This window comes from Botrytis deweyae, assembly GCF_014898535.1.
Source record: "Botrytis deweyae strain B1 chromosome Unknown BDEW_006, whole genome shotgun sequence".
Taxonomy (NCBI): domain Eukaryota; kingdom Fungi; phylum Ascomycota; class Leotiomycetes; order Helotiales; family Sclerotiniaceae; genus Botrytis; species Botrytis deweyae.
In genome coordinates, this window is record NW_024066213.1 from 561,621 (window position 1) to 586,395 (window position 24,775).

A 24,775-nucleotide genomic window follows, 5' to 3' on the forward strand; every position below is an offset into this window, starting at 1 on the left:
AAGGGGAGGAAAAAGACGGATATGTATGTACCTAGTGAATGAAAGCTTTCTAGCGTTGAAATATTTATCCTCTGATCCATTGCATGTACGTATTCCTAGACTGGCTCACTATCACACATACGTTATTCACGGATGGGTGTTGTGTATAAATTTGATATCATATTCATTTGCATTTTCATTCGTCCTTGCCTTCCTTCCTCTACCCCTCCACCTATTTGATTCCTAACCTCCCAATTTTGATATATTCTCCAAGTCTCCATTCCTTCTCAACTCATCCTATCCTACCAAACCCGGACAGGGCTCGTCTGTTCCCATTCCATCATCCTTTCCAAACCAATGCCTTTTGAATTCCCCATTAGCCCGTTCACTGCTCTCTACCCATCATCTTTCCCTTTCCCTATCTTAACAGAGCACAATTGCTCAAAGAAAAACGCCATACCTGCTATATACCCATAAAAGCCTTGATATGAGACCCTTGAGATACCAGAGTCTAAATCCAACGCAGAAGATGAGTGCAATAATCAAGAATGCAAGAAAATGCAAAAGGTATATGAAAACAAGCAGCCACCAGATATATCCTATCTCAATCGTACAAAAAATATAACACATTATGTTTTCTCCCTTTCCGGCTCGCACCACCCTATCGCCGCCTACACTCGTCTCGAGCTTAAATTTTTTATCAGTGCCTTCTCCTTCTGGAACTTGGGGCCCCTAAGTCAATGTTTTTCATTTCTTCCAACAGCGCCCACGCATCCCCACCTCCACCTCCTCTCCCTGCGCCACTACTAGCTGGAGCCGGTAATGCCATTGGAATTTTCGCTGGTACGACTGGCCCAACCGCCCCTCGATATCCACCTCCAGGGCTACTTCCATACTGATAACCATTTGACTGATAACTGTCATGAGAATACTCAGCCGTTGAGGGTCTCTGCATTGACGTTCTACTAGATGCATAAGTTGGTTCTTTGTAGATCGGTACATTTGGGGACGAATGGTATGCAGGTTGTGCCGACATGCGGTTTGACTTCTTTTGGAGTTTCCTATGAGCGGTAGCTGGAGGGTTGTCAGGAATGCCGCCGCTGAAGTAAATTGGGGACGAGACAGCCATTGACTGAGGCCTTCCTGCTTGACGTAATTGCTTACGACCATTTGATGGCATTGGGTATTCTGCTGGTGGAGGTCGATAATTGCGATCTGGCATTTGCGAAGCGTATTTTGGTCCCTTTTGTTCAAGGAGTGGTGCATAATTAGATTCAGGGATGTGATCACTTGGATCAATTTCCCTGCCATCATAAGTAATGATTTTCGCATCGGGGTCATCTTTAGGATCATAAGCAGCACTTAGAGAAGTTGCAGATTTCGATCCTGTCAGACTTGGATTGAAAACATCATATGAATCTGGCCCGAATGCAATACCAGATAATCTTCGAGGCTCCGGAGCAGGACTGACCGGTTTTCGCATGACTGCTGGGTTAGGAGAGGTACCTCTTCTGTTCATAGGATTAGGTGAAGCACCCCTTCTGTCCATAGGTGGATTGGGAGATGCACCTCTTCTATCCATTGGATTGGGAGACACGCCTCTTCGATCCATAGGGTTAGGCGAATTTCCTCGTCTATCCATTCCGGGATTAGGCGACGTGCCCCTAGATTTTACTGGCACCATAGCCGTAGACGCAGCGTATCGACTTTGGCGATCGTCATATGCTGCTTGTGGTGAGTATGGGACGACAGCCGAATTATCATGATAGGGAAGGGGTATTGGCTGTTGAATCTGTTGTGGCTGATGTCTTGGAATCTCTTGATATCTTCCTCGCTGCGAAGATGCAGGATTTTGGCTATAACTTGCTCGTTTTTCGTGATAAATCCGATCCGAGATTTCCTTTGCAATGATTGGATCCATTCCCGGTACCAAAGTTGGTGGCATCTCAGGCAAACCATAGTCTCCATTAGTATTCTGCACACCTAGGGACTGGCTTCTGTCTTGGCGGGATGATGGGAGTTGGCCGTAAGAATTTCTAGAGGTTACAGAAGCGCCATCTCTGACAGAAGACATAGAACTAGATGTCGGATAGCCACCTGAGCTATTCGAATGTTGATGACTCGGGGCAGTTGTTGCAATACTATTGCGACTAGGGCGATGCCGTAAATTTAATGGTGCCGGTACTTGGTCATACATCCCTTCAGCTGGGTGTTGCATGGCACCTGGTGCACTACCCCTATGCGGTATAGCAGCCTGATAACTGTTTGGTCCTGGTCCTGGAGCTGGTGTGGGTGGGGCATCCTCGACAGTCGGCTGCATGTCATCATAACTGGGATTGTACCTCAAATCTCTCGAATCATAAGAGTTCTTTCGGGGTGGGTAAGGGTTTCCATTTCCGGACCTTCGGAATTGGTCATCGTTCTTTGGTGGGTTGTAGGCCTGGTAAGCTGAAGTGGGTTGTGTATGAGCAGGCATTGAGTGGCGGTGCATATCATCCATGGAAGTGTTGTATGGATTGGAATTTCCTCGACTGACTGGCCGGCCATGGACAGCCTTGGGTTGCGCGAGAGTTGGCACCGAATTCACGTGTCTGCTTGCATGAGCAGGGGGAGGTGGCGGAGGACCAGGGCTCATCGGAAGTTCATATGGACCTGACTGCTGAGGCTCATACGTTAACATACGAGAGCCTCCATATCTGTCGCGAGGATCCGCTTCATGGGCCGCGTATTGATTCATATCATGACCGTTTTCGTAATCATTTCTCAACATTGGATCGTGAATCTCATATCTATCGTTATTCCGCATTGATTGGGAACTTGGTGGTGCTGCGACCATCATGTCTTGGGGTCCTCCATATGGGGTCGATCCTGGACTAATATCATATCCTTGGGGTTGGTTATACCGGGCTGAAGGTGCGTTGTATTCCACTCTTTGTACAGGCGATTGATCCTGAGCGAATCCGTTCTGATATCCACGCGGTGGCGTTTGCGCGTGCTCTTGCCCAGCAATAGGAGAGTGATAACCACGCTGCGCTTGCATTGGATCAGACATGGCAGCAGAACTTGGATATCCACGAGGCGAAGGTTGATCCTGAATTACCGGTGGATTTGCATATCCTCGAGGGACATGATCCGGCATACCATTTGGAGACATCTTATATCCTTGCGGCAGTGTCTGAATGTGATCTGGTATTCCAGTCGGTGGGTTTTGGTAGCCTCGAGGTGGGGTCTGGACATGATCTGGTATCGCAGAAGGAGAGTCTCTATATCCACGAGTAGGGGTCATTTGCACATGGTCAACTGTAGATGGGGCCTGATATCCTCGTGGAGGAGTATGAACAAGTTCGGCAGGATGTGATACCGCAGCAGGGATCGGGGCTGGCGCGGGTGCTGCCACAGGAGGTTGCGCTGGAGCTCCAGTAATTGGATCGGTTGGTAGAGGCCGCCTCTTAACAATTGGTTTCACCCCTAATTGTCTTGGCCCACCAACTCCTTCTCTCAAACTCCCACTTCCACTTCCACTCACACTTCCGAAATCCGTTATCGATTGCACAGATGTAGATGGAGTAATTGTCGATGAGTTTTGTTTGGGTTCCTTCTTCTCTGGTTTCTCTGGTTTGGGTCTTTTATCATAATATGTGATCTCGACCCTAATCTCTCCCGCATATTTCCCCTTGAAGTTTAAGTTATGCCATATATCACTTTGTCCCCCTCCTGCAACAATGACATCTTGTAAGTTTACCCAAGTCTCTCCTATCAGATCTGTTCTCTTGTCGTCATTAAATACTGAGACCTTCAATTGATAGTAATCCGGTGAATCGTGAACAGTAAATCGGAGCTCTTGATCCCTAGATAGCCTCGTCAGTAATGCAGCAGACATCAACTCCTCATTGGGCACTTACCATCGAGGGGTTTGTCCACCTCTCTTATCTGTCTCCGTTTTTTTTGCTTCCTTTCCCAGACGAGCTGCACAATAAGGATCTTGTTTTCCAATGGTCTTTCTGTTTGGTAAATTCTTGGCTCGATCAACGATAACAACCAGAGTACCAATTACTGGGCCATCAACCGTCATATCCGAGAAGATTCCAGCGGTATGCATGCCCGCCATTTTGAGTTTCGTGGCCATGATGAAGAAAGAGAGTGAGGTATTATTAATGCTTCAAAGAAAGTAAGACTATATTATAATCCAATGATGATTTATTATATGGTAATTCTCGAGGTCGAGGTCGTGGCTGAGGTTGTGTTCTCCTAGTTGTAAAGTTGATCTCGGTCTCGAGCGTGTATGATAACTTCCAAGTTCTTTCTTTCTTTCTTTCGTTCTTTCGTTCTTTCTCTCTTTCTTTCTTCCCTCACCAGCTCTCGCTGAGCATTGTATTTGGGAAATCCTCAACTGATATTCCAAAGTCGAACGCCGAGTAGGTACGAAATCGCGTTAGAACCCTCGCATCTCAGACCGTTCCATGCAGCATAAATCATAAAAAAGCTGACACTCCAGAAATATTAAAGAATTGATTTGAGAAGAGAGAAATGGGATCCGTTTTGATTGGAATGAAGCGGGTCTCTGGTGGATTAAGTCGAAAGTTGTTCAAAATGCTACCTCTCATCTGTGTGCAAGGCGCGAGAAAGAGTTAAAGGGAGTGGCTGAGATCGTGGAGAAAGAATGGTGAAGGCTGGTGTTATCCTTGTCATCCATACCCTCGTTACTTTGTGTACCAAGGGATTGTTTTTTTTAAGAAAGAAAGGAAGAAAGAAAGAAAGAAATTTGGATTTATTCATGGAGTAGAATGGGATACCGATGATGTATTGAATTACGCGTTTTGAATCTATTCAATTGGATGTGTATCTACCTATATGTGAGTAGGTAGGTAGGTAGTTCGCTAGCTAGCTAATGAATGACATTTGACATGTTTTTGTTTACATTGGTTGATCAGCTAATAATTATATGTAGTTTTGATATCACCTGGGCATACTCTTCAATCCTCACTCTTCAATCCTCACTCTTCAATCCTCACTCTTCTCCCATCTCCCATCACCCTTCTCCCATCTACCCAGGATCCAGATATAGATATCATATCCATATCGTACATATTATCTATCGTAGATTTCACTGATGACGAAAATCGGGACCTTACCTACCTAGGTTTAATAATGTTTGTATGTACATAATTCAATCCCTGTTGAGAATCACCTCCTCGACGGAAGATGCCTTTCTTTGTACGATGTATAAAATGTAATCCTTGTTCTACTAGGTAAGGTAAGCTTTCAAGTTTCCATGGCTCCCTTACGATCCAGGTATCCAATCCCTCGGCCGAGAGAAAAGAAAGAAAAAAAAAAAAGGAATAAAAATAGAAATCCTCCATCCTTCATTTGTTGACGGCGTCACGAACATTGGATTCCACTCCTCATCTCATGTGGCTCATGCTAATAATTAAGAGTGGCTGGAGTGACTATCACTCAAACTCTACCCAAATGTCCGATGATGGCGAAATGATGGTGTTATCGATCGGAAAATCATTTGAGATGGTGGAGTCTGGTGATGCAGGTACCGAGATTCTAGCTCGATTCTCAGATCTCCAACACCCAATAATGCTTTCGTCTTAATTATTAAATGATGAGGCCGAACACTTTGCGTCGTTTCAAGGTTCACGTTGTTTGTTTGTTTGCTGGTTAGGTACTAGGTATGGATGAACAATCTTATCCATCCGGCCGGCAACTTGCGGCAAGGCTGTCGTGCGTAATTGGTAAGGTTAATTAACCGCCGCTTTGCATTCTTCTTCGGTTAATCCCCGAATCCCGACCAGGGCGTCACTCATCTAGGTTCCTTCGTACTAGGTAGACTAGGTAGCTATTGAAACCAAGCTTATCTCTTATTACTCTATTACCTTTCTTATCTTATCCTCTCCATACATCATCAAGAAAATTGTAATTAAATCTAAGATCTTACTACAGATCTGTACAACTCTCCTTCATCACACTTTCAACCTAAACATCCCCTGACCAACCTCTCCACTCTCCACTCTCCACTCTCCACTCTTCACTCTTCACTCTCTACCCATCGCCCACCTCCCCCCTTCCCTCAATCCATCACACATCATCACATCAACACATCATGTATTCCATCGCACCCTCTCCCACCCCCACACTTTTATCAGACCCAGTGACCTCCACCCCACCCGACACTTCCGCCCCATCAATCTTCCGCTACATCATCGGTTTCCTCCTCATCGGTGTCGCCTGGGGCTTCACAACCCCATTCATCCGAGCCGCCGCGCGAACCCACCAACCGCCCTCTCACCCCATTCTCTCATCCCCCGCGGTGACCAAATCTTTCGTCAAATCGAAGCTCTATGGCGCCTTCTTCGGAGTCGTGGATCTTTTGCGAAACCCCAGATATGCGATTCCATTGGTGATCAATTTGACGGGCAGTATTTGGTTTTTCTTGTTAATCGGCCAGGCTGGTGAGTTTTGTTTTTCCTTTTTTTTCCGTTCCTGTCGATCCTCGAGGAAAGAAGATGGATGGGGAGAAGCGTGATCTGAGTACCTACAGTGATGACGTAGATAATGCTAACGATATATGTAGAGCTCTCCCTAACAGTCCCCATCACAAATTCTCTAGCGTTTCTCTTCACAGTATTAGGAGAGTGGTGGGTGGAAAGAAAAGTAATCAGTCGCGGTAATTCCCCTCGTCCCTTTCCCTTACATCCCTTCCCCATCATTACTGTTGATCGGAGTAAATCCATAGTCAAGAAATGTGGCTTGGACCCCGAGTACGCGAACTAACATATTGACAGATACCTGGATTGGTATGATCTTGTCGTTATGTGGCATTGCGCTCTGTGTCCATAGTAAGACGGGATGAGCCTTCCTTGGGAGTTATTTTTGGATCACATTTTCGGGAGTGGGGGATCTGATATTCGATAAATGATATCGAGGAAGGATCATATGGAAGAAGAAGTCGATCATGTGAGGTTTCTGGAAGTGGTATACATATTTGATTTTGCCGCCGTACGAGGCTGGTATATTCTCTTTGCTTACAAACTGATGTAAAGATCGTAGTAGGATCCATTATATTGGATACTAGCAAGTTTGATTAGGCAAATGTCACTAATGTCACATAAAACTTTCGACATGTCTCAATTTCTTGATTCAAAATTTATAAGTTGACTTTAGACACACTAGCACAGCTCTATGCTCTAAGCCCGAACTACCTCTCGTCTAATCCCGTAAAATGAGTAAGGAAGTAGCCAAAGAAACCCTAACCGCCAGGGCCAGGGGAAAACTGATGTGTGCGCCATTCCATGCCCATCGCCAACCATTTTAAGTGTAAGGAAATTCCAAGCCATGCCATGCCAATCCGATCCGATCCAATCACCCAAACAATCCCAATTCAACAAGAGCCATCAAACATTACCAAATCCATCTTCCTGTACAATAGTATTACAGCCCTCCTTTCGTCCGATTCACCCGTCCCTCCTCTCCCGACTCAACCTCGGCAGTCACATCCCCTCTTCCCGTCCACGTGTTTCAATTCCGAACACCACTGACAGCTTAACGTCTAGCCCTAATCCATCTCTGTACATGTCTCAAGCTCGGATCTTCTTGCGTCCAGCGCCCCATCCCATAATCGGACGACCTTAGATCCGAGTAGATGGCCTCATCTGTGATTGATACCAATTCCTAGTTCCCAAATCAGCACGCGTAAAAATCAATAATACCAAATCATCAAAAGTTGGCAGCATCTTTGCTCGTTCACACAAGAACCGGAAGTGGGGAGCGGCTCGGAGGCTCGGAGTGGAGAATTGAAAGAAAAACAACCCCCCCTTTGACTTACTGCTCGTAGCTGCACGTCGCATGCGTTCAATTGATCCGTGTGCCCGGTATGAGGTCTCTGGCCCTGTAACACTTGATCTCTGTAACTGATCCAGCGCTGTGCCGCACCTTGGCGAAGGTAGATCTTTTGAGCCTCGTGACGGCGAGAAAATGCATCCAGGAGTACCCTTCTCGCGGTTAGTATGGAGAATCATGAAAGACCCAATCGTGCCGTTTGATGGTAGGGAGAGACATACTGTTGCAATTCCGCTTTAGATTGCTCATCTGCGCCACCGCGAACTCGTGGGACTCGAGTTTCAGCAGCACAGTTTAGGATATGCTGGCCATCTAAGGAGCATTGACGCAGAGCGGCATATCCTTCAGTGTAGTAATCATCCATATTTGACGGGTCGGTAGGAGCAGCAGCGATGTAGTATTGAAGAGTGCGGAAGTCGGAGAGAAGATCTGCTACCCGAGCAGTTCTTTGATCGTTCACTAGTGAATGTGTAAGTTATTGGAGTCAATTGAGTCTCATCCGTCCCGAATGCACGGTAGGGACGAGCACAAGTAACGGTCTTGTGTGGTAGGAACATAAATGACTTACATCCATCGGCCATTGTGTATGTAGGTTTGAGTGTTTGAAACTGCTGCAACTTCAAATAACGGGAGAATGGACACTAGAATGACTTGCTAACTGGTGTGAAGTGGAGACGGGAGACAATGAGGAACTGAATGAAAGACTGTGCCGTTGATGTCTTGGAAAGATGAAGCCATCTCGGCCGTTTATGAAGCTTTTCAAATCATACTTGACTAGATAAGACGTTGACTCTGAAAATTGATCATCCACTTTGAGTCTCAACGTGGCTGGCTAACGGGAGGATACCTCAGCCAGGCAAAGCCAATTCTTTGATTCCATTGGAAATATTAGACACCATTGAGTTACTCTCACTGTATAGAAAGCCATTTGTGCTCCACAACTAAGTCCGATGCTAATGATACGGGAGTGACGAGCTCAAAGCTAGTTTAAACCCTACAGAGCTGTAAGGATGTAAGGGTGCAAGGGTACTAAGCTATTGTGGTATTTCTCAGGATATGCATGACGGCAGCGATTTGCGATATGTCCAAGGGTTCAGATTAGATGGTTCGAGATAGGTTTTGGAATAGTATTGTGTAATGGGTGTATTTCAGATTCTTAGAGGAAGAGCGTAGGGATTGAAACGTGGGAACGAGTGGTGGAGGATGATGGGAGGATTAGATGAGAGGTAGATTGTGGGTAATTGATATGGGTCCCCTGTGTGATGTGCAATCAAATCTATCTATGTGACTTCCGTATGCGTGGTATGTGGACAATGATTTGGGATTCCTTTTGGGGTTTCTTGGTAAAGGAATCAAAGTAAAAAACGAGCTAAAAAGACTGATGCTACACCTCGGTACCTGTTCGCTCGCGTGGGAACAAGGATAAATGTTCAGCCTTCACTAGGGTTTGACCCGTCAAATCATCTAATCCACTAATAATCTTACAAAAAAGCCATCAGAGAAAAAACCATGTTAGTTCAAGGCTCAAATGTGTATTGCCATCGAATTTTTCAGCCAATGGGAGTCCTTGGATCCAGATCATAATATCGTTATAGCTGAAGTTGTAGAAAGCATCTCACTCACATTGGACAAGCGGTGACTGCGCCAGGTACCAACCATATCGACGCATATGTATTATTACATACCACACCATACTATTCTATACACATACCCAGGAGAATCTCCCAGCTCCTGAACACAGACTACAGCAGATCATCTGGGGGCCATACGATCTTGACCCAGTACCAAGACGTGATTTCCTAGGAGTATACTCCTATCACCGCATCTCAATATTCCATATCCGTAACTTGGAAACTCCAATAGACCCATTTGGGGACTCCACCCCACTACTCTTTTGGGATCCTCAATACTCAATATTTCCTCTTCCCTGTCTTGCATTTTGTATGCGATGCGAGATGATTGATGATTCGATCAATCCCAAAACTATATTTCCGGATAGGGCTGCGTAATGCTAGATCATTGATGCTGCAGTAAAGTGATGTTCTCCTGGATCTAGTCAGATCATCCGAGAATATCATGACACTGTCACCGAAGGTATGGGTCGTCTATTATTCAGTCCAGCAGTGGTCAAGCCACAATATGGCTATGTTTCCGTTTCGTTTCTTTTTTTCTTCCGTGTACACATGTTACACCAAAATTAACGAGATGACAAAAGATATGTGGCTTTCTCGCCTACCATTGCTCAGTATCAAATGCAGATTGGTATCATAAATTGAATTTCATAGCAATAGTATTTCTTGATCAGTCATTCGCCGAGTTTACCGAACGTATTTCATGGTTGCCTCATCTGGATATCTTGCCTCATCGCTTTACTCATGATCGGCAACTAATCTTTTTCTGCAATCGCCTGTAACCTCTCATCGATCTCCTCTTCAGTCAAAGCCCTGAAGCCCGGATCTGTACCCTCCTTTCCATCCTTTCTTGGCCCCCCAACAATACCAATCTCCAATTCTCCCTTCTTGAAATCGACGCTGAGAACTGTGCTCAAAGTTGTGATGCCTAATTCTACTACATCTTCCCAGCTACCTTCTGCACAATCCTTGTTCTTGAGCTTTTTCTCCAGGTGGTTGAACGCCTCCTGTTGTTTTGGACCCGAAGCTGTTCCTTTGTAACCAGTGTAGTAGCCAGCTGGGTCACATTTGTACAGTTGAGGACCAAATTCAGAATCCAACGATATTAACGTGGTTGCAACACCATACGGTCTCATGTATGCCTAAAAATCAATATCAAGTTAGCAAGATGAACAGAGATACAGTATCATCCAAAATTTCGACAAAGGTTTCATTAAGTAAGCTTACTCTTTGGGTATAGACTTGGCTGATATTGGCGATCCTCTTTGCCAGGGCATCACACGGCATCTCGTATCCAAACTTGTATCTGAATTCGGCAGCCTCGCCAATAGCTCTTTGAACAGAGGCTCTGGCATCTGCGATAGAACCTGTCATGACGCATCCTACAGATGGTGACAATTGAAAGATGTGGGAGACGGATGATGGATCAATGAGCTTATCCTATGTGGAGCACCATTGTATTAGTATTGAACTTGAAATAGAATCTGGATCAGTGTGTCGTACGGGAACCTTCTTTTGAGACAGAACAACGGCACAATCCTTTCCTCGAATGCCTACAGACATAATGTTCGCAGCGGTGATAGCTTTAAAGGCATACTCTATTCTCGCAAGAGCAGTTAGTATAATGTTATTGCATGCCGTTGTGTTGGATTGGGGTCGTGATAGATCAATAAAGCTGAGATCCTACGAATCCCATGGCTTTAACGGTTCTATTTGCGTCTGGATCTGCGTACCGACTTGGTATAATCTTCCTTGATCAGAAAAGATCGTGATATGTCTGTCGTAACCTGCGCTACCTATTGTGGATTGTTAGTTCAAGCTTCTCGAGCTTCTTGAGGAGCTTGTCAAGAGGTGGGCGCGCGAGAACAAACATACCCGACATTTTGAAGAAGTTGACTTGGTATCTGAATTTGAAGGATGGGTATTTCGGGACAATGATTACTTGTAAATTAGAATCAACAGGTATCGTGGTTGTTTAGGTGAGAAATAAAGACGTGGAAGAGATTATGATGCTTCAAAGTTGTCATGTACAGTAGCTACTGGTCTGGTATCTAACCTTTACACGCGGAAGCTTGAAGCCTGGACTATCGTTCAAAATAGTTTAGCGCCGGGTATTAAAGCGGCGGGCATTCTTATCAAGAGAAAAAAAGTTACTTCGCGGTCCTTCACATCGACATCAATCTGAGCGTCAATTTTTGTACTTTTTGTCAAATATCAAGGCTTGCCTTACGAAGCATAGTTTTAAGTTCATGTGTCTATAGGCTGGTAGATTCTTAGATTTCTTAAGTTCTTTGCCATGATACCTTCACCTTCCGCGAGTGGAGGGGCGCCACGAATCCCCTCATGGAAACGATTAGGCTTAAAGTTGAAATCGGCCCCAAATTCCTCTGATTCAAATATTCAAGCCTCAATTACCGAACCTCTTAAAGAAATCGAGATAGCAAATAAGAAAAGACCAAGAGAAGACACCGAGTCCGAGCACGAAACGTCTGCGAAAAAGCTGAAGAATCTCGAATCTCATCCTCCTGCTTCTGAACCACAACGATCGGTCGTTCCCGATTCAATTATTACTACACCCAGAAAATCCGCGCTAAAAAAATCAGTAACATTCACCCCGGAAACAAAATCTCAAGATGGCGATAGTATAAAACAGTTATACTTAGGTTGGGTGGCCGATCAAAAAGCACAAGACGACTTTTTCTACGGTCCTTCTACGAGTCAAGCTTTTGAAACACCCGCACCACCTATAGTTGAGGAACAATTTGATACTACACTCCCAGAAAAGGAACGAAGGGTGAAAAGAGTCAAGAAGACAAAATCGGAAGCCAAACCCGAAAATGGTACCACTGAGAAGGATTCGAAGCCCCAGAAGTCTGTGAAGAAGTCGAAAGTCTCCAAACCAACCGCCGCTCCACGTCCATTCTTAGCGTATCTAAGACAGTATCACGAATCGAAGGAGACGTGGAAGTTCAACAAAAATCACCAAAATCACCTATTGAAGCACGCTTTCAACGTTGAGGTCGTTCCTTCCGATCACGTCCATCTTCTCTACGAGTACGTCAGAGGTTTGCAGGGAGGGGTCAGAAAAAGACTTCGAGACGAAGCATTAGCTATCAAGGTGAAAGATCGAGAGTCTGACGCTTCTGGATTTCCAGCAACAATGGCGGACAGTAGCAAAAGACAACGAGAGTACGATCTTGCCATCAATGAATATGTTGCATCAATGACTGCTGCTGGGGCATCGTCGCGAATGGGGTATGAAGAGGGTGTAATTATGGGACTGTCGGACGCAGCAATGGCTCCCAGAATGGCCAAAAGAATGAGAGCCGAACAAATTCTTGCTGAATTGGGCTCTTCGTCTTCTGAAGAGACGACGGATACGCAAGTCACGGAAACAGAATCTGTAGCAACGGACGGAGAAAAGAGGTTGCGATTGAATGACGGTACCCCGCAGAAGATCGGAAGGAAAAGAAAGCAACGGACACTTGCAGCTGATGATTCAAGCTCTTCCGACTCAGATTCAAGCAGTGATTCTGATGATAGCAGCTCCGATGATGAGTCAATGGTGGACGGTAACAACAAAGATAATACATCTTCCAGTTCATCAAGCAGCTCATCTAGTTCGGGAAGTGATGATGAGGATTCATCCAGTGAAGACGGGTCGAGCAGCAGCGAAAGTGAGGACAGTGAGTGAGGACAGTGAGTGAAGACGAGATTCAACATTGAGTTAGTGGTATTGATCACATGTTACCTCTCATTATGATGTTTGTGCAAAAGGGTGGTTTGAGAACTGATATGGGCTGAAGACTTACAAATCGCTTCAAAGTTTCTTGCCTACAAACTACAAACATCAATTGCATATTCGATAACGCAGTTGGAGATCATGGAAACGTTCAAGTCGGTTTCCTGATTTCTTTTCGGATGGCCAATCAGGGATGGCTGAGCAGATAATACATGGTGGTGGCTGTTTAGTGGTTGCATTTTCTCCGATATCCAAATCAACCTTGATATTGTTAATTGAGATACCCAAATAAAAGACATGGCATCAAATACCAATTGTTTTTTCATCACCAATAATATAACAATTCTCATACACCATTGCTTCTTATCAGTACCTACCTAGTAACAATGTGATACTACTTACTGTGCCTTGTATGCAATTGTATGCAGCCATATCTAAATCAGTCCTCGTGATTAAAATCTGTCGAATTTTCCGAAGCCCCCCATCAGAACTCGTTAAATCTCCAACGTCATTTCGACATTCCACTCCACTCTTTAGAGTCTAACTAGCAAAGTTAATCATTATGACAAGTTTGGACAATTCCTCCCACCTTTCCTAAAGTCAAAGAATCCCATCACTTCAAATACATGCACAGAAACCATCTATCTATCTACTTGAAATTTTGAGACGTGATATAGGTAATTATAATTGAAGGAACCGGATCTCTCTCCGAAATACACGTTCACCGCCATTTGTTGAATGTTTGGGCGATAGATAACTTGGAGGGAAGCTTTATTTGATATCAGCGAATCACTCGATTAGGCAGGCCAGGCCAACAGGTTTGTGCTTTGCATGCATATAGGTCTACTACGCAACCTTCCTTCGAAGACCCATATTGATTCAATTACAACGACTCGAACCCCTCATTCCCAATTTCTTTTCTTTGGAGACTTTCATTGTCTCTTATCTTTATATCTCTTCAAGAGAAGAACTGATCCTTCGATATCAAATACCCGAAGGCGAGACGGGAACAAACATTTGGATCGAAGGAGAGGTGGGAATCTAGGAAGTTTGCGAAAGTAATCTTGGGTATATTTACAGCACCATGACGAGGGTTTATGTTTACAGTGTCGCTCTCGCAGTGTTTATCGCTGGTATGTTATTCTCTGCGTCATTTACATGATTCAGTAGCATGGCAGTGATCTTGACCAGAATCTAACCCTCTGAGTTGATTCCGCCATCTTCTGCCAAATCATTATAGTACAATAGCTGACCATTTGAATTGTATAGCGACAACACTGACTTTTGTATCGATCTTCATACCTGATTGGATTACATGGGATGTAACCACACCGAACGGTAATCATGTAACGAAATCGATAGGACTGCATCGCAGCTATAGTTCGCTCACAGGCCACTCTTCTCATTTCCCTACATCGGAAGATTGTGCAGGGCCAGATAGGGGATTCTGTTCCATGTGGCGATCCGTAGGATTTCTCATGTCTTTTGCGGCTGTGGTAGAGTTGGTTACATTGGTGGCATATGTAGTTGTCTTATTCGGTGGCAAACAGAAGAGAGAGACGGGCTGGAAAATACTAGCTTTCTTGCTGGTGTTGGTGGGTATTGTTCAGGCAGCTGGTATGAGTATTGTGGTATGTTTTGCTTGTTTTGGAAATCAATGGACGAGAGGCGAGATGATACTGACTATTGGTAGGCATATCTATATGATCATGATGAACAATTCTTCCCAGGCTGGAAGCTGGACAAAGGATGGATTTTCTGCACTATTAGTTGGTGTCTCTCGATTGCATCCGCTGCAGGTATCGCCATCTCTGCATTTGCCCTCGCCCCTGAAGATGGCTACGAACTCATACCAAGTGAGCGCTCCGGAGGAATTTCCGCATAATTCTACTTCGGGAAACTCTGCAACAAACTCGTGATACATTGACATGGCTACAACGTTTCGATTTTAATTCTCTCGGTATCTATACTTTTGGTAACAACATGGAATGTCTGTAAAAAGACTTCCCAAGGTCTCTTGATTTGGGTGGATCATTTTCTGCATTTGAGCATTTTGAGAGCGGCTGTATGAATCTATGCGTATACGACTGATGGACTGAATTTGGTTGGATTAATATGTGAATTGATGGTTACAAATTAGGAGTTAGGCCAATGAAAGCATGCTTCTCATCTTAACTATATCTCAGTTCCTTGCATTAGCTCATGCATTGAATCCATGATAGCGCCGAAGCTTATTGAGAGGCTCACTGACATATGCAGTTTCTCGTCGCTCATCATCTAACGTTACCATACAGAGGTTTTCAAGAGATTAGAGGTCAATCATTGGTACATCTGACTTGATGGGCTGATAGCCTCGGCCTTTTCTTGTAGTAATTAGCATCTTTTACCTTTTTACAAATCAGCACAAGTATTCGCTCCTCGGCTTTTTCCAATCATCTCTAAGAAATCTGCACGTAGGTAGGTTAGACAGCTTCATGGCCACGGAATGGTATACAAATTTTCTTTTTCTGGTTTGCCGGCTTGCGATCACGATAACTGGGGGCAGATAGAGAAAGGAGGTAATGGGAGATTCCGAGGTTACGGGTTAATGCATGGAAAGTGTTACTCAGTGCTTGCTAATGTGTGCCTTGATAAGTAACCGTAAGGTTGTGTGATGATACAAGAATGGATAGGTCATTAGGATAGAGAAGCAAATGGATCCAGAGAAATCGGGTTGTTTGTACAAGAAGTGAGGCTTGTGGCTGATGTAACGCTGACCACCTGGGTGCTTGTTTGTTTTCTCAAGCGGTGGAAAGGTAATGGAGTGGTTTTCTTCTCAACTCTGACCTGGCAATCAACTTCCCAACAAAATATCTGGTATCAGTCGAGTCTACATCGCGTCTGCAATTGACAGCTTGTGAGAAAGCGAATCTTGATTGCTTGTCGCAGTGAGCGTAGGAGACTTCAAACGCACACCGCTAACGAAATGTCGACCAACATTCTCAGCCTCCCCAGGGAACTTCGCAACATGATATATGAGGAACTCTTGGTGTGTGAATCCTCTATCGAGATAGACTCCCAGCTGCGATTCCTACCCAGGAACCTGACTCAGGGCCTACTTTTCACATGTAGAACGATACACGGCGAAGCCACGTCAGTATTTTACGCGCAGAATATCTTCGAATTCGGCCTGTGGAAAGCTCAAGGTTTTCTCAATAAGATTGGTCCTATCAATGCCAGCTCTATACGACGCATTGCTATCAACTTTCCCGCATTCTCCGATCTTGAACCCTCTAATATTGAGCTTGAAGTCAACGACTCTCAGGGCTTATCGAAAATCCAAAACGACTGTACCAGTTTGATTGCGCTTGAGACCGATTTAGAAAGCATCAATGCTTGGCAAACTACTCTCGATGAACTTGACAATCTCCATATTGTTGCGGAGGCTTTGGCTTTAGTTAATTCTCACTTCAGAGCCATTCCGTCCCTACAAAACATTACTGTCAACTTGTATGAGGAGGGTCCGGGTGATTATATCAGGAGGGAAATGATGAGTCACGGATGGACTATCAACACTACGGAAAACCCACAATCGGATGACGATGCCAACGATGTGTATGAATGGCTTGATCCTCCTCATGATGGTGATGGTTCTGATTATAGCATCGGGGAATATGACATTGATAACGATAGTGATTTTTTGAGAAGAGCGGGTGACTGAGTTAGTCTCTAGCAGGAAGTATTTTATTGCTCATTCTCTATTCAATTCCACTGAGAATAAGCCATAGACAGATGAGGTCTCTTGCACAACAAGTCATTGCAAAAGAGCGCGACATCACGATTTACCATTCCACCCGCATCAGGTCAAAGTATTAGACTGTGTTCCTGTCCCTATTTCATAGCAGCGTCCTTGTTGCAGTAATCTCATCCTCATGAACTTCTTCGTGCTCCCCTTGTCTTTACGTATCTTGCGAAAAGGATTGTCTGCCCTTTCACTACATCACACTTCGCAACATGGCTCCTTTCGACCCTGTTACTTTTGCAAATCGCTGCTTTCTTTCACAGCTATGGTTTCTTTGCTTCATCCGGTCTGTTCAACTTTTTCTGGCTGTCTCGTCGAATGATGGTATGTCTTTTTTAAGAGAAAGTAGGTTTAGGGGTATCCAATAGTAGAGAGAGAAGCTGACACCTTTGATTTTTATCATCTCAATTTCCTGTCAGTGCCATATTGAGGGATTCTGGTTGTATGAGAACAAATCTCAGAAATCTTTGATATTGACAAGGATTTTTCGTTGAGGAAACAGCTTTATTCGTGCTGGTATCAGGGGAAGAACAGACACTTCAAAGTGGGTGGACAACGGTCATAATAGGCAGTAAACATGATTACTCACTTGTTATTACAAAACATCTTATCTATTTCTATTATCATCTACAGATATTATGAATCGCGATACTTCTAGGCTCCCAAATATCTAGATTGAAGATGCTGAGAGCTTTTCATTCCAACACCAAAACTTCACATTCTAGTAGGCACACTGTGCTCTTACAGAATCACTTCTTGAGACCATATTTTAGATGAATATGTAGTCTGTTTTCTTATTTTCTTGTGCATAATTCCTTCTTGTTCATTTAAAACAGGCTTATTATTCATGCAGCTATCCATCCCCTTTCATGAATGTCAACTATCCTGCCTCAACTTTGCTCTCCTCTTTGCTCATTCGGCCATCAATTTCAAGCCTAGTGGCGAAGCTCATGAGGAGCGATGGGAAAAGTATTTTCTCCAGCCGGTTGCGTGGACATGTCATTACAACCTAGCAGGCATTCGAATAACAGCAATAAACGGCAAGATGAAAAGATAAACATCGATCGCTAATCCGACAGCGGTTGAAACGGAAAAGTTAATCGCTTTGAGAGTGCGGGCTGAGACTATATGTGATTGCCTTGTTACGCCATTTAAATGCGTTGCTAGATAAAATTGGACGACCGTAGTAGCGAGACAAAATAAGGAAGAAATCTTAGTACCAATATATACGCAGATTTTTATCCATTTACATTCTACAAATATTTCAAGGTACACAAGGAAGAGAGAGAGAGAGGGCTTTACGAAATCTAGAGCAAAATAGACTATCCAAGTACCTATGTAAAGAGCCTAGTTGATGTGAGAACTGAAGTTAAAGCATCAAGGGTTGCAGGCACGGGGAGAGGAATACATATGATCGAATTCTGCTGACTGGATAGACGCAATAAGGAGACATCCCACGAATGAATACCGACAATCCCATCTCCACTGACGGCTTTTGGAAGTTCAGTTGTGCTTGATGCATGCGTAGTAGTTATAGGCATACATACACATCAGAACATCAACATAGACCACCAAAGCGCTAATTATAAGCTAATGGCAAATCAATACTAGATCCAAATGACTAAATGAATGGTTCATATGAAACCTGTGAGTAACGTGGCTAATATTTAGTTAGTTTGAATGAATCTTTGGAATGAAAACGAGCAGCTAACAATCACACATGTCACTTTTCGCTGAATCGCCAATCTTGTATGATGTCGAATGGCGTAACATATTATTATTAAGCCAGCCAATATAGAACTGACAATGGGAAATACCCACCCTCTACTGGTTGGATTGACCAAGTTTGAGGTGACATCGAGGGGAGCAGCGATAGCTGGGATCTCTGCAAGGATCTCTGGGGGTAAACTTGAGACGAGGAACTGGATTGGAGTAACAACCATCTTTCAAATCAAAATTGTGGACAGCTTTAGTTGAGAAGTAGACAACTCAGTCATTCATTTACAGAATATCATATTAAACCATTTTTAGATAAATCAGTCCAATATGTATATAGGTATGACTTCTCACCAAAATCAAGTTCTTTGAGGAAATCAGACATGGAAAGGTCATTTTGGTTTAGCGGCAGATAGAACCGCAACCGCGTACATCGCCACTATTACGAGTTATAGAAACAACGACTGTCATATGGCAAACATTCTGATTAGTGCCATGGTGATCAAAAGTCGTGGATATGATGCACTCGATGAACTAAGAAAATTGAAACCCAGGAGGGCTTGGGCTTAGCAAATGAGAAGGTTGTACGAAAATATGCCCAGAAATACAAGTGGGGGGTAAAAGGGGCAACAGAGACTGTGATCCGGTTAACACCGCAGCTTAAGTGAATAGTGGTCGCAGTGTATGTCCATCCTATATTTCCACCCAGGGGGAATTTAGATTCCAATCCCAAAATGACCTTCATTGGAGAGAGGCCTTTTCTTGGGCACTTTAAAAATATATACTTAAGAGCCAAGTATTTTTCTCTCTAAAGTCGACTCACTGAGCAGTCAATATTTTATCTCGAATATAGCATCGCGACAATATCAAGCCTCATCCGAAATCAACCCAATCAGCAACATGGTGTCATTCAAAATATTACTGACTAGTGATTTTCTAGACATTCTCTTTCAAGTTTCCATTCAAAGGACTTCCTTTTTGTCTTGAGCTACTTCGACTTCGAGAATATGCTAGCTTCAAATTGCGGAGTGCGAAATTCCGCCAATAATCGAAGAAATAAAGCAAACCCAAAATTCAGATCTTTCAAAGAATACACGAAGAATGATGCATGACTTCGTGAGCGGCTTTGGCTCTCGAAAGGAGAATCAAAATGTGAAGAAAACGACGTCAGCAATGAGAAAGGGGATGATGCCATTCATGATGAAGCATACCGGACACAAAGTAGAGTGTACGTGGAAACATACGAGAAGATCAAGCAAGTGTGCTTTGAGACTCTAGATGATAGCTTAAATGAAGCAATCTTCTTTCACAACCCCAGGTAAGAGAAGTAGCTGAGGGCCAGTTTTCCCGAGGCTTGTCCTAATGGATCTTCGAGCCTTCGAAAGAATGTCTTTCCAGTTCGGTAATTGCTACTATGCCAATCGAGGGAATCAAATTGGTTCTGAGAGAACGGATGTAATTTTCAAGTGATAACTATATCATCTATGAAATTTGAGTATATGTGCATATAAATCTTCATGAAATACTACATAGTTATAAATACATGTGTGTATTCATTTCGATGGTTTGAATAATGCATATTCGTGTTAAGAGTGTTGGTTGAGAGTTACGACGATGTAGTTTTTAGAAATAGGATTCTCAGGAACAATTTAGATATCGAAGATTTTTGCATCTGATAGAACAGGAAATTAAAATCCTCGACCTTAAGATTGGGATGGTAATAATAATTGGAATATCAACGGGTGCTTCAGCACTGGACTGGTCCATCTTTTGCCCCGCATCAAAAAAGCTCGCTCGAGCGTTCGGAAAAGTTGAGAATCTGTGAAAGAATAGGTAGATGAATGAAAAGCAGATTCTTGGAGGGGCAGAAATATCTCAGTAGGATAGCTCGAGGATAGCTATTGTCACTAATAAGATAAATTATTTTTTGAAACAAGATTAAGCGTAGAAAAGTTCTGTCATGTGATTGGATTAGTTTAATTATTTAAATTATGTGGAAGTGATAACATAGTAGGTCATTTGGCCGAGTGGTCTAAGGCGATGGTTTTAAGATACCTTCTATGAGGTTGAAAACACCATTATCGAGAGATGCGAGGGTTCGAACCCCTCAGTGACCAGTTGTTTCTTTTTGAAATCTTGTGCACCACGGGTTCTTTTTTTTCTTCTTTCAGAGGGAGGGGAAGAAAAATTGCTCATGATCTTGTTTTACCACCCACTCACTATCCAAGCCAACATCACTCTAGATATCGGGATTTGCATTACTAACGTGTTTGTTGTCGTCAAAAAAGAAATGGTACATGATGTTGGAACATGATGATATTTTGTGATTTCCCCCTAATTCTCCTATGCGAGTCGGAATGTAAACATGAAGATTTTGGGTCTTTGTTGATACATCCATCCCACGTGTTTTCTCTTTTCCCTTGCACAAGATCTCGTCATATCACCAGCTACCAGTGCCGTGTGCCGTAATAGATCTCACATGAAGCAAACACCACAACACCAGTTTGCTGCTTTCACCAATTGCTTCCTGGATCAAACTTACAATTTGAAATTATGCTCCAACAAACGAGCCGTTCGGGCAATTCCGATACACTTCGGCCCATGCACCAGGTAGGTATGCTTATCGAGTGAGGGGTCATTCGATAAGAGAATCCATTTCCTCAAACTCCACATCTTGCTTTACTATTAAACTTTCAACTCTCTCAATAATAGCAATTCCCTCTTTTCAAAGCAAAAATGTCTCCCTCTCGTACATCGCCGTCTCCTACTGCTTCCAGAGGCCTCACCAAGGAGCAGCTCGACACCTTTAACAAAGATGGATATTTGATAATCCCAGGAGCTCTCTCCCAAGAAACAGTTTCCTCCTTACTATCCGAAACCCATTCTATGTTGAACAATTTCTCGCTGGATGATCATCCCATGACGAAATTTAGTACTGGGGAAGGAGATGACGTTGAACATGTTGGGGATAGTTATTTTCTGGAGAGCGGTGATAAGATACGATTTTTCTTTGAGGAAGGTGTGTTTTCTCGTGCTTTGGATCATGAATTATATTATTCACTTCATATAATTCTTTTAATTCATACAACCTTGATGGATTAAATTGAATCTCCACTACCAATTACTAACACCCAAAAACTAGACGCACTATCTCCAAAAGGCGAACTCCTCAAACCCAAACACCTCTCCATAAACAAAATCGGGCACGCCCTCCATTCACTCTCGCCCCCTTTTGCCGCGCTTCTCTCTCCAAATGCCACTCACTCTCCCTCTCTCATCGCGCAATCCCTCGGTTTCAAAGAACCCAAATGTTTGCAATCAATGATAATCTGCAAGAACCCCGAAATAGGCGGCGCAGTCCCCCCTCATCAAGATTCCACATTTTTATATACCGATCCACCCAGCGCAGTGGGATTTTGGTACGCGCTCGAGGATGCGACGAGGGAAAATGGATGTTTGAGTTTTTGGCCTGGGAGTCATAAGTGGGAGGGGGTGGGGAAGAGATTTGTTAGGAGGAAAGACGGTGGGGGGACGGAGTTTGTGGAGAATGAGGGGGAGATTTTCCCGAGAGGTTTAGAGAAGAGGGAGAAAGAGGGGGAGGAAAAGGAAGGCAGTTATGTAATGGGTGAAGTTAAAGCGGGGGATTTGGTACTCATTCATGGGAATTTGTTGCATAAGAGTGAGAGGAATACGAGCGAAAAGGGGAGAATTATTTACACGTTTCATGTTATTGAGGGGGAGAATGTGTATGACGAGAGGAATTGGTTGCAACCTCCCGAGGGAGGTTTTACTAGGCTGTAGAGTAAGAGTTGGAAATCAAAATGCAATAGCCTGAAATATCGCTCAATGGTGATTGAGATCTGTGTGTGAGCTTGGTCGTGTTATAGGCGTCTACTACTGGACTGGATATTAAATATTGATGAAGGTACACACACGTGCATGCATCTCAGAATACCGAATGAGGAGCCAAATTAATATGAGTAAGTTAAAACAATGAAAGATGGGCGGGCACGACGATATTATAAAGGTTCAGGACCTCAAGACACAGGAGGAGAAGAAATTGAATTTAAGATATTGTATTACTATCGCATACTTAGTAACAATTGAGTAGAGCATTGCGAAGCTACCAGAATGAAATAGTCAGGTGCATAGAAAGAAAGTATGTAAGGATATGGAAAGTGTTTCGGAACAAGTTCTCATGAGACGAATGTGCTTCAGATTATTCTTTCTGTGTTTAGAGATATGCTGCGTTTTTTGACCTGGCGTATGAACTGGAAAAAATAGAACGAAGTAAAGACTTTTGACAAAAATGCGCTATGCTTGAAATGTTTTCCCAGAGAGGCCTGTAATGAGAGTACCCAGCAACGTCGATTATGGAAGAAATTTGAAGATTCGTCAGGTAGAAGCGATGATTCTTAAGTCCGCATTTGTAAAGCTGATGAGCAATCGTGGACGACGGGTTCATCCTTCACACTCTCCATGCAATGCAACATGCGGATGCAGTAACCTGGTGCCGTAAATCTTATAGAGTAAACTGATATTCGATGCCAAATTCAAATCACTCAATCAAGCAGATTGATTATCCTGATTAAAACTCGGTGAAGGAGAGCTCTTTGATGATACTTCTCTTCCCTTCCCTTTTACTCAGGCGAGGACCGGAAAGATTCGAGATCTAAGCCTTCAATTTTGGATTCGAACTGCTCCATTTCAACCTGCATCCTGAAAAACATCTCCGAATTCTCACATGTACTTAAGGAACCCTCATAAGTACAACGAGTATCGATTCTTGCATGCGATATCTTCTTGAAAATTGATTTCAAGTCGAGGCCCTGATAAGGTGCTTTGGGGAATGGATATAAGCGACTTTCTAAAGCGACTTGCATCAGAAAGCCGATGGTGACTTGATCGCATAAGTCATATTCATCGCAAGTCTCATTTGCAATCTGCGATCTAACCAGATCGCCGAGGATAGAAAATAGGCCTCCAAATGCTTTCAGCCGGGCTTCTTTAATTTTTTCTGAGTTCCAATCAGTAAGGATCAGTAAGGAGCACATCATCAGCATTTTATTCACTTCACATACCGACAATAGTGTAAGGCCAACAACCATGTTCGTTCATCCAATCTGCAAAATTTTCATCGTTGCAGACAATTGCGCGTCTTGTATGCTTTTTGAATTCAAGAGGCTTGTACTGGAAATATGCAAGATAGACCAGACCACCAGTAGTAATACTCGTATATTGTGCATCCCTCTCCTCGCCTAGCAGACTTGTCCAGCACTTTGTAACTAACGACATCGCTTCATGCATCTGGTACTTTTCCGTAAGAAGTGTTATTTTGGCCAATAGCATCGGAGCGACATGTTCGGGTACAAGTTTGTTCCGGTGATGGATGACATTAGCGATAATTGCAAAAGCAATTGGATCGTCATCAGGTAGCGAAATCTTGACTTCTCCATTGGCCTGTAATTCAATTCCTTCCTTGAAACGATCATGCTTCAACATGGCTCCGAAAACTGGCGATGCAAGTTTCAAATGCTTCGAGGAAACAAGCATAGTAACTGTGTATGACTTATCGCAATGTCTGTGTTTTGTTCAGCTTTGATCAAGGCAAAGTGTTGGGAAAAACATACGCCTTTCGTTTATGTGAGTTGACCGAGTCGTTATCGGCTTCAACTCCGTCTCTGTCGACTGGAAGATGAGTAAAGATCAAAAGCACTTCACCAGCAGCGTCGAAAATGAGCTTCTCTGGAGTTTCTGGGGTGTCTGATGCCATTTTGATGTGCTTGATACGTGATCCTGGTTGATGGTGATCTGAATAGGGTATGCCCTCAGTTTCTTTATGGAGTCAAGAAAGAGTTGTGAAAAACGAAGCAATCGGGTTGATTTGTTGTAGATTTAACATGAGTATTTTGAGGTTGTAAAAGAGACGTCAAAGGAGGGTCGATTTGGAAGTCAAGAGAGGTACGATAACTTTTACAGCCTACCCCTCCTGACTATTTAGGGTTAGTCTAGTCCGTTAGATTCACTTGAAGTATTTTGAAAGGCATATTATTGAAACGCGCAAGCGGGGAAGATGGGTAA

The 24,775-nt window shown here is 43.6% G+C and overlaps 9 protein-coding genes across 9 annotated transcripts; 5 read left to right on the forward strand and 4 right to left on the reverse strand.

Annotated features, from left to right (window-relative positions):
* Positions 1–157: 157 nt before the first annotated feature.
* On the reverse strand, positions 158–4,532 carry EAE98_003380 (uncharacterized protein). The gene is made up of 2 exons (XM_038951000.1): positions 3,882–4,532; positions 158–3,827 (listed from the first exon to the last, which is right to left on the reverse strand). Exons 1-2 carry the CDS (start codon positions 4,103–4,105, stop codon positions 680–682), a joined length of 3,372 nt encoding a protein of 1,123 aa, XP_038812464.1. The 5' UTR covers positions 4,106–4,532; the 3' UTR covers positions 158–679.
* A 1,556-nt stretch (positions 4,533–6,088) lies between these two features.
* On the forward strand, positions 6,089–7,095 carry EAE98_003381 (uncharacterized protein; the record flags this gene model as incomplete). The annotated part of the gene is made up of 3 exons (XM_038951001.1): positions 6,089–6,437; positions 6,560–6,652; positions 6,771–7,095. The coding sequence occupies 3 exons, from the start codon at positions 6,089–6,091 to the stop codon at positions 6,836–6,838; spliced, it is 510 nt and encodes a 169-aa protein (XP_038812465.1). The 3' UTR covers positions 6,839–7,095.
* A 432-nt stretch (positions 7,096–7,527) lies between these two features.
* EAE98_003382 (uncharacterized protein) lies at positions 7,528–8,405 on the reverse strand (the record flags this gene model as incomplete). Its single annotated transcript, XM_038951002.1, has 4 exons — positions 7,528–7,656; positions 7,811–7,976; positions 8,046–8,283; positions 8,393–8,405. The coding sequence occupies 4 exons, from the start codon at positions 8,403–8,405 to the stop codon at positions 7,528–7,530; spliced, it is 546 nt and encodes a 181-aa protein (XP_038812466.1).
* A 1,805-nt stretch (positions 8,406–10,210) lies between these two features.
* Positions 10,211–11,337, reverse strand: EAE98_003383 (uncharacterized protein; the record flags this gene model as incomplete). The annotated part of the gene is made up of 5 exons (XM_038951003.1): positions 10,211–10,597; positions 10,683–10,895; positions 10,959–11,053; positions 11,189–11,251; positions 11,331–11,337. 5 exons carry the CDS (start codon positions 11,335–11,337, stop codon positions 10,211–10,213), a joined length of 765 nt encoding a protein of 254 aa, XP_038812467.1.
* Positions 11,338–11,751: 414 nt separating this feature from the next.
* EAE98_003384 (uncharacterized protein) lies at positions 11,752–13,149 on the forward strand (the record flags this gene model as incomplete). Its single annotated transcript, XM_038951004.1, has 1 exon — positions 11,752–13,149. One exon carries the CDS (start codon positions 11,752–11,754, stop codon positions 13,147–13,149), a length of 1,398 nt encoding a protein of 465 aa, XP_038812468.1.
* A 1,132-nt stretch (positions 13,150–14,281) lies between these two features.
* On the forward strand, positions 14,282–15,082 carry EAE98_003385 (uncharacterized protein; the record flags this gene model as incomplete). The annotated part of the gene is made up of 3 exons (XM_038951005.1): positions 14,282–14,330; positions 14,467–14,828; positions 14,891–15,082. 3 exons carry the CDS (start codon positions 14,282–14,284, stop codon positions 15,080–15,082), a joined length of 603 nt encoding a protein of 200 aa, XP_038812469.1.
* Positions 15,083–16,162: 1,080 nt separating this feature from the next.
* EAE98_003386 (uncharacterized protein) lies at positions 16,163–16,897 on the forward strand (the record flags this gene model as incomplete). Its single annotated transcript, XM_038951006.1, has 1 exon — positions 16,163–16,897. One exon carries the CDS (start codon positions 16,163–16,165, stop codon positions 16,895–16,897), a length of 735 nt encoding a protein of 244 aa, XP_038812470.1.
* Positions 16,898–21,430: 4,533 nt separating this feature from the next.
* Positions 21,431–22,495, forward strand: EAE98_003387 (uncharacterized protein; the record flags this gene model as incomplete). The annotated part of the gene is made up of 2 exons (XM_038951007.1): positions 21,431–21,713; positions 21,837–22,495. 2 exons carry the CDS (start codon positions 21,431–21,433, stop codon positions 22,493–22,495), a joined length of 942 nt encoding a protein of 313 aa, XP_038812471.1.
* An 839-nt stretch (positions 22,496–23,334) lies between these two features.
* EAE98_003388 (uncharacterized protein) lies at positions 23,335–24,467 on the reverse strand (the record flags this gene model as incomplete). The annotated part of the gene is made up of 3 exons (XM_038951008.1): positions 23,335–23,711; positions 23,776–24,275; positions 24,325–24,467. 3 exons carry the CDS (start codon positions 24,465–24,467, stop codon positions 23,335–23,337), a joined length of 1,020 nt encoding a protein of 339 aa, XP_038812472.1.
* Positions 24,468–24,775: the final 308 nt, after the last annotated feature.

Coding starts and splice junctions, on each gene's coding strand:
- EAE98_003380 (XM_038951000.1), bottom strand. CDS start 4,105: ATGGCCACGAAACTCAAAATGGCGGGCATGCATACCGCTGGAATCTTC. Junction 3,828..3,881: donor GGTGGACAAACCCCTCGATG/GTAAGTGCCCAA, acceptor GAGGCTATCTAG/GGATCAAGAGCTCCGATTTA.